This window comes from Pantherophis guttatus, chromosome 6 (assembly GCF_059756535.1).
Source record: "Pantherophis guttatus breed Tessera chromosome 6, ASM5975653v1, whole genome shotgun sequence".
NCBI lineage: Eukaryota > Metazoa > Chordata > Lepidosauria > Squamata > Colubridae > Pantherophis > Pantherophis guttatus.
In genome coordinates, this window is record NC_142068.1 from 28,316,568 (window position 1) to 28,325,227 (window position 8,660).

At 36.2% G+C, this 8,660-nt stretch overlaps 1 protein-coding gene across 1 annotated transcript in view; it reads left to right on the forward strand.

Moving 5' to 3' along the window:
* The window catches only part of WWTR1 (WW domain containing transcription regulator 1), a 93,189-nt gene extending 84,529 nt beyond the window's left edge, over window positions 1-8,660 (forward strand). The window contains exons 4-6 of the mRNA XM_034439259.3: window positions 1,483-1,616; window positions 2,767-2,879; window positions 3,472-8,660. Of these exons, the coding sequence (XP_034295150.1) occupies window positions 1,483-1,616; window positions 2,767-2,879; window positions 3,472-3,656 (432 nt within the window). The 3' untranslated portion in view covers window positions 3,657-8,660. The remainder of the gene's footprint in view (window positions 1-1,482; window positions 1,617-2,766; window positions 2,880-3,471) is intronic.

Consider the following 8,660-nt stretch of genomic DNA (forward strand, 5'->3'; position numbering starts at 1 on the left):
ACCGTAGCAAATTGCCAATTCCTGGCTATGCATTGCAGTTAACTATAAATGCACTCAAATTTCTTACAAAAATCTGTTGAATCAAGCAATTTAGGTAAACATACTTCCCACTTTTTTTTACCAAAGGCAAATCAATAGTGTGCATACCAAATCTAAAGTATATAGTCCCTTTCAAATTTAAAAGCAGTGTTGATGTCTCCAAATTGATTGCAAAGTTCTGTACTGTTAATGCTGGTTATACTTGTCGAAACTGATGTTAGGTCTTCCAATGACCTAGGTCAGTGATGGCTAACCTTTTTGCCATCGTGTGCCAAAAGCAGGGGGAGCACAGGGGGCCGTGCACGCACGTGCCCATACCCATAATTCAATGCGCCCCATCCCCCTGAACTCCCCCCACTTTTGGCACGCAATGGCACGATGGGCCTGGTAGGCCCGTTTTTCGCCCTCCCCAGGCTCCAGAGCCTTTCTAGGAGCCTGGGGAAGGCAAAAACAGCCTTCCCCATCCCCCTGGAGGCTCTCCGGAGGCCAGAAACAGCCTCCTTCCCAACTTCTGGTACGCCCAGAAGGCCTGAAAATCAGCTGGCCAGTGCACGCATGCGCGCTGGACCTGAGCTAGGGCAATGCTCGCGTACCTACCAATATGAGACTGCATGCCACCTGTGGCACGCGTGCCATAGGTTCACCATCACGGACCTAGGTTTTTCAGCTTCAGATGGTCAAAAGAAAAGGCTTTATTTATAAGACATTTTCTTGGTTTCTCTGGGCATGATCCAATGAGAAATATTTCCAGGTCAGACTCTCTTCTTGCCTCCAAATTTCCTCTTGTATTTTCCAAGCATCTGTTTGTCCGAGTTTGTTAGTTATGACTCCTTGTTCTTTGTCTGTCTTTCTTTCTTTCTTTCTTTCTTTCTTTCTTTCTTTCTTTCGTTCTTTCTTTCTTTCTTTCCCTTCCTTCCTTCCTTTCCCTTCCTTCCTTCCTTCCTTCCTTCCTTCCTTCCTTCTTTCCTTCCTTCTGTCTAATATATCTCTCCAAACTACCCTTCCAAACTCCTAGAACTAGATGTTAGAATATTTTGCTGATTGAAATAAACATTTTTATTTACAACACATTCTGATATTCCCTCACTTTCTTTGCCTGTTACCTTCTTTAAAAGCTTATTCTGCATTCCATATCTTGAATTACATTTTTCTACATTAGCTTTTACTGCTTTCCAAAAGGTGTATATGAATCTCTCAAACAAAATTTGGAATAATAAAAAGATTGCTGTATTTTATTGAGGAAATAATAGCAACTACTGCTAAAAATCAGAGGAATAGGAAAAAAGATAGATGAGAAAGAGAGAGAGAGAGAGAGATTGAGAGAGAGAGAGAGATTGTGTGTATTTGTGTTTGTGAATGACTCAAATGACTTTCAGACAGTACTTTGCATTTCTGGCTGTCCATGCACCAACACTGACAATAAGTGTTCTTTTTTACCTTTAGGAAGCTGATTTGTACAGACAACTTCCCATGGAATCTGAGAACCTTGCCCCAGTTCAGACTGCTGTGAGCACACCTAACATGACACAGGACATGAGATCTATTACAAATAATGGGTCAGATCCCTTTCTGAACAGGCAAGTACCATGTTTGCTCACCAGCCATTATATGTTCTATAATAAAGGCCTTTGCTTACCTATTAAAGTATGTGAATAGAGATTTCCATAGTGGCAATTTTGTTTGTGAGTTACAAAAGCTTTAATTGAATAGCCATTTAATCTTTTTGATTCTGATCGATTGTGATCTGCTTACTCTGTATTTGCATTTTTAGTGGTGTGTAGAAAATTGGCCGAAGGTATTTCTCATATGAAAACAGACAGAGGAGGCTATAGGATACCAAATTGACATTTAGCCTGAGAAGGGCAATTTGGTATATTATGTATAATTAGGAAAATTAGGATAATTTCCTAATTATTCTATGTATAATTAAGAAAAAACACCTGTACACTAGATGCCACCTCTTCACATGGGTGCTGTCTTTGTCACTGCAAATTTGGATTGACATTGCCATTTGCTTTTTAAACAACTGGCATCATTTGACAGGACGAGAATGACAACCACTGGTGCCACTCCTTAGCTGAAATTGTGATTGGGAATCATGTATCCTGCACAATGATTGTAGCAGGTGCCAAGAAGATGAAGTGGGAACAAATGTGGATGAAAGATGCAAGTCAACATAGTTTGCCAATGCAAAAGCTACCAGTGAGAAAGAGAGGATGAGAAGTGGAAGGGAGCAGGGTTGGATACTGCAGGTAGTTGGATCAGTAGACTGGAAGATAAAAAATTGGAGCCTATGATAAGGCTAGGAAGCCTTGTTTAGTACACTGATACATCTTTATAAAGCTTTTTTTAAATGAATATAGAGATTGTTCTGTGGGTCCTGCATGTAAAATGTGTACTCTATTACTGAGATATGGTTCCACTCCTTGATCTAGGCCTATGTTATTTGGGTTTTGAGTTACACTGGCTACCAAATTGCCAGGAGATCTAAAATGATGATGCCATATCTTGTAATGTATATATTTTATTTTAAGAAAAATAAAATTTCCAGTTGCCAAATTCTGTGATTGTGTTTTCAACCTGTCACAGGGGAACTCACAAAATACTGAAGTACATTGAGAGCTATCTAGAGTCCAAAGTTTAGCCAATGATTTCGTAAGCCATTCTGGGGACAGACATGTGATGGGCACAGTCTTGACCACGGACTTTTCATGTCTCAATTCATAGTGGGCCATACCATTCCAGGGAGCAGAGCACAGACAGTGGCCTAGGCTTAGGATGTTACAGCATACCGACTACACCTGAAGACTTCCTCAGCAATGTAGATGAGATGGACACAGGTATGAACAAGAAGTGTATTTTTCTTCTTAACAAAATTATAAACAATAGGCTCAGCCAATGACACTTTTATACTTGTCTGTATTATATATTCAATTGCCCAGCTATTGAATAAACTTCACCTTCCAATTTGTACAAGAACTGCTATCCCAACATCCCCAGGAGGATTGATATTGCATACGCTTCAGTATGAAACCAAGAAGATCCTGATTTTTAGCCCACAAAAGTTTATCTACATACCAATTTTTCTCCAATTTTAATCTTACATTGTACTGAAACTGCGCTCCCTGAATCTTTTTAGCCTTCTAAAACTGCCTGTCTAGTGTGGGTGTCCAACCAAGGAGTTGTTTTAGATTTGTGGACAGAATCCCTTTACCCTCTTCTCTCCTTCCTGATGAAATTTTAAATTGTGCACTGTTAAGGCATATTTCCTTGGTACCTTGGTGAAAAAGACTGCTGCTGGGATTTTTTTTTTTATAAAACCCTTAGCTTTCTGTTCTGGACTGAAATCTAGATATGGGTAACTAAGTTTGGGTCAGGTAACCTATGATTTTAGATTACTATTACTCAATTCATTTCTTCTTTATTTTTCAGGAGAAAATGTAGCACAGACTTCCATGAATATCAATTCCCAACAGACACGCTTTCCTGACTTCCTTGACTGTCTTCCAGGAACAAACGTTGACCTTGGGACATTAGAGTCCGAAGACCTGATCCCCATCCTTAGTGATGTGGAATCAGTCCTCAACAAAAATGAACCTTTTCTTACCTGGTTGTAACTGATAACCCAACATTTCTAGAATTTAAGGCCAAGCCTCCTCAAGCCCCTCAGCTAACCAGCATAATCCTTTGCTGACTTTTCCAGCCCCTTTATAGGTCAATGAATCTTGATCAGGATGTCATTGACAATAACTTACATTTGAAATATACACACATACAATAATCACACATCCCTAGTTTTAAGGACTATAATTGCTTATAGATATTAAATGTAAGTTTTTCCTAGATGTGTTTTGAGGACACAAAGGGGTGGGGGGTTTTTTGCACCATGTCTGACCTGAACGGTCATCAGTTACACACAGTTAAGTGTACAATTAAGGACATGAAAGTGATGTCTGTAAGAAGTTTTAGACTGCAGAAGTTTGCTTGGTTCTAAAAACCTAGCACACACTCAAGTACAGTTCTGTGATTATATTTAATTGCACCAAATGCTTGTTATTTACAACAGTTTGAAAAATCATTATTTTAAATAAACTCACATTGTAGGGAATACAGCTTTTTTTCTTTTCAATTTCAAGTCAACCAGAGAGCAACTTTTTAAAAACTTGCAAAGCACAAACTTTACTGTTTTTCAGTTGCTACATGGTTTCTAGCAAGCAAAAGTGAAATGTTTTAGCTGTTGTTTTTACACTACCACTGCGTTATAAAATCAACCAGGTTGATACTAATTGCTGCCATTTTTAAACTATATAGAAAATGAAAAAAATGCAATTATATATGTTACATTCTTTTTTAATTTCATTTTAAAGAAGTACACTTTATATGGAGCTGTTTTAAAAACTATGTTAAGATGAATCATAAAAACAATAATTTTGTTGTTGTGTTATACACAAACAAAAAAAAATCTAGCAAAATCAAATTCTGGAGAAAAACTGTCACATTATTGAATACAATAACAATTTTGTAGAACCTCATCTTTTTTTCTTTTTAGAAATACATTTTGTTGATCCTATTTTACAAGCTAGAAATAATAGCTTCACTTTATCAGTTAGGTGAAAGCCAACATCTCTTTGTCAGTGTAGCAAAAGTGTTTAACTTCTTAGTCATTTGCTTCTTAATTCTGGCCTATGAGACAAAAGACTATTGTTGGTGTACTCCTAGCTATATTCATATAAAGATTATTAAATAGTTGAATCTGGGACTGAGAATGCATCAAGGATTTCAAGTACTCATTTTGCCTGAAATGCAAATGACGTCCTAAGATTAAGTATTTTAAATTGTTTTTATTTATAATCTATGAACATTAAGCTTTTTTATATTGAAAAAATATCTTTCTATGGAAGGCATTATAATTAATACAGGCCTCTTAATCAGTGATATGCAAACCAAACAAAGAGGTAAAGCATACTGCTAGGCTTCAAGCATACCAATAAACATTCATCATTGTATTACAGAACTGGGCAGTAAATGCCCCATATTTTCTAGCTTGATGAAGAAAAAAGGCAGGTGAAATAGATGTTAGTTTGAAGTCAATAAGATAGGTTGAAGAGTGGCTAAGGAGAGAATGCAGATAGCAATGCTGGAGTATTACAAAGTCAATTCTGGGGATTACCCCAGTGGATCAACTAAATATTGGTGAACACTATTTTGCGGGAGAATGGTTACTTGAAGGTATTTGTTCTGAATGCACCAGGCTAGTTTTCTTTTCACAATTTTTTAATCATGAGCGATTAAAAAACAAAATCCAATATTTGTGAAGTTTTAATATTTGACCCAGAAAATATGTTGTGTTTGTTTTATAAGGGCAGGGTAGGCAGACATAAGTAAGTAGATTAGTTTGTTTTAGCAGATCCTTGCACCTACTAGAAAATATTTTCCACCAATGGGCATTCTTTCCCTTTTATTTTATTTTCATTTCTTTCTTTTCATTTTGCTTGCTCACTTAACATATAGGATTAATCATTAAGAGAGCAAGAGATTTGTCTTTAAGAAATGTTATTGCATGTTTTCACTATTTAAAGATTATCAGCCATGATATGAAAACCAGACACTCCTACGATGTTTACTATTTTAGCTATGTGAACAAGTTTCTTCTTTCTTGATTTTTTTTCCTTACCTGCTTAGAAAAACAGGAAGTTATTAAAGGCAGATCCAAATCTTACTTTGTTGTATGGCCAGTGCTTTTGTGCTCATCGAAAAGCTGCAGAAACACTGTCATAGAACTCTTGTTCACTCAGAATCAGACTGCTTGGCAATTTTTGGACTTCTGCAGATTTACAGATTTAAGACATTCATAGTAATATTTCCTGTGACAGACTGGGCTTCTAGCTGGCAATAAGCTTCAATTGAAGGTAGCTCACTTATTCTAAAAAAGGACCAGATCCAATAATGCACATTAATATTTGAAGTGCCATTTTCCACACATTTGTAGCCAACATCGTGTTCCATTTTGTACAACCAAAAACAGATACCAAAGGAGTTCTTCCAAGTTGTGTATGTGGTATGATTTACCTCCTTTGAATTGATTTTCCCGAATTAGACTGCATGAATTAGAATGACTTCAATTTAAAGTGAAAGTGGCTTAGAGAAGGAACTAAACTTCATCCAGGCCCCAGCTGGATCTAGGAGAGACTTCGGAGCAGAAAGAGAATATTGTCTTAGTCCCATATGAAAGCAACGATGGGCAGAGAAGCAAAATTAAAGCCTTAGAACAGACATTTCAAACCTTTTCTGGTTCAGATCCTATTAATTAAAAAAAATTCTCAGAAGCCCCAGAAAAAAAAATCAAGAGACACTAGTAATTTTTTAAAAATGGCTTTATTTGAGTGTTTCAAGGGATGGAGATTAACAACAGTCTTTTTATACAGAAATAGCTCCATTACATCTTCATGGAACCCTGGAGGTTCCACAGTTTGAAACACATTACTGTAGAGAATTGTAGCAAACTGCAAAAATCCAAATGGCCATTAAATGGTAGCAAGGAGATATGGAAAACACTATATTCGGCTACCATTCAATGATCTACATCTAGGTTTTTGCAATCTAAACCTAGTAAGCCTATAATTTTTATAAGTAGAAGAAGGAATTCTGTGCATACTTCCTTCTTTGAAGAGATCACTAGGGATGCTTGTTATTGCCATAGCTGTGATAACTCTGGAATTGAAGTACATAAATAAGTGAATGGGGAACATATGAGAAAATAATACTCTTATCCTTATTCCTCACCATGATGAAGGTAAATGCTATAAGCTTAAGAGTCACAAGAGCAAAGTTTGAAAAATCTAGCTGCCCACTAGAAAAATCTGAAAGACTAGTTGCCAGCAAAAGAACTACCATTTTCTATATATTTTGTATCTAGTGGGTTCTGGTTAATAGAAATAATGCTGAACCATTCTATGGTGTGGGGGTGGGAAGCTGCATTGTAACTAGCAGTATATCTTATTTACTTTTATGGCTCTCAGCAGTTTCCTAGCCCTACGACTTCTTGTACTCAGTGGGAAAAATTTCTGAATAGGGGTGCATAGATACTTTTGACTGACAAGTTTACAGCCCTGTAAGTCTTTTGGGATTTGATTTCCAGAATTCAGTCCCATAGGACCAATTGAAATTCAATTAGCAGATCCAAGGCTGGTTTAGTACTATAGTACAAGGCAGATAAATCGAGCAAATAAGTTAACCTATGAAGGCATCATGCAGCATTAGAACAAAGTCAACTAGAACAAAGGAGCTAATTTTGTTTTGTTTTAAAGTTCCAGAACTATTATTTTTAAGGAGTGAAGCATCTAATAGTAGAGATGGGGGGGGGGGAGGAGATCCCAGTATTCACAAAAATGGAAAAAATGAATGAATAAGTCAATTTTATGTTGTAAAATCCTGTTTTAATTTTTAAGGGTTGCTTTGCAAACAATTATTTCTTACTGATCTAATAGTTTTTCATAAATTTTCGTTGTAAGACTATGATTTGTGGTATTTAATTACTTCATATTTTACACTAAATTACATTTGTCAGCAGTAAAAAATATATAGAAGTAGAGCAATCATACTGCCATTTAAGGATTTTAAGTTAGGGAAAGGCCACTTCAGTGCCGACCATATAGAAGTTGTGGGATATGGATAACAGCTTGTAATCTTGAGTGAGGGGAAGTTTTGAGGTCATTGTTTTTCAAACCAAGTTCTAGGGAATTCTGAGGTTTGTTAGCAGTAGATTAAGAATTCCACTGTAAATTCAAATTAACTTTCATTTAAATGATTGTGCCCTGCTGATGTGCAATGAGCATGGTGTCTAGTGACTATTCCTGAATTAAGACTCAGGAGATTCAGATCCCGGTTCATACTCATCGATGATGTATTCTGAGCATCTAGCCATGTCTATTTGTTAACTGTCCTACACCACAGGGTGTTTATGAGAATTAAAAGAAGGAAAGTGCTATATGCTACCATGACACTCCATGACAAAATGGTGAGATAGAAATGGAATAGAATAACAAAACTTTTCCTGTTGCAATAGGGGCTGTTCTATTGACTGTACTCCGGAATTTGTTTTAAGTTCATGGAAGGTAAGAGTAAGATCCAACAGAGCTGAAAAGTGTCCTGTGTTAATAGTGTGTGCACTTGAAAATTATCCTTCTAAACCACTGGAAGGAGTTAATATGCCAAGTGCAAATGAAGGCAGATGTTTAAAAACTGCTGTATTGGATGTTAACTTAATTGAAAATAAAGCATTGGAGAAGCCAATGTTTTTTTTAAGAGCTGGAGAAATTAAATGCTTATTTTCGAGAATGGAAATGGATGGTAAAACCAATATTTCTGTTTTCCTAATACACTACATTCATTTATGTGTTAATACTTTAATACTTCTTTTTATTTACATCAGTTTGTTATGCTATATGCCATCTTGTGTGAGCATTTGTTTTCAGTGTAGAATAATTTGCATACATATGTGTATGCTTGAAAATCAGAACAAACAGTTATATCCAGAGTTTGTTTCTTTTTTAAAAAACAAAGTATTTCTTTATTATTGTACAAGAAAATAAATAAATAAATAGAAATTGATTTAAACTTCC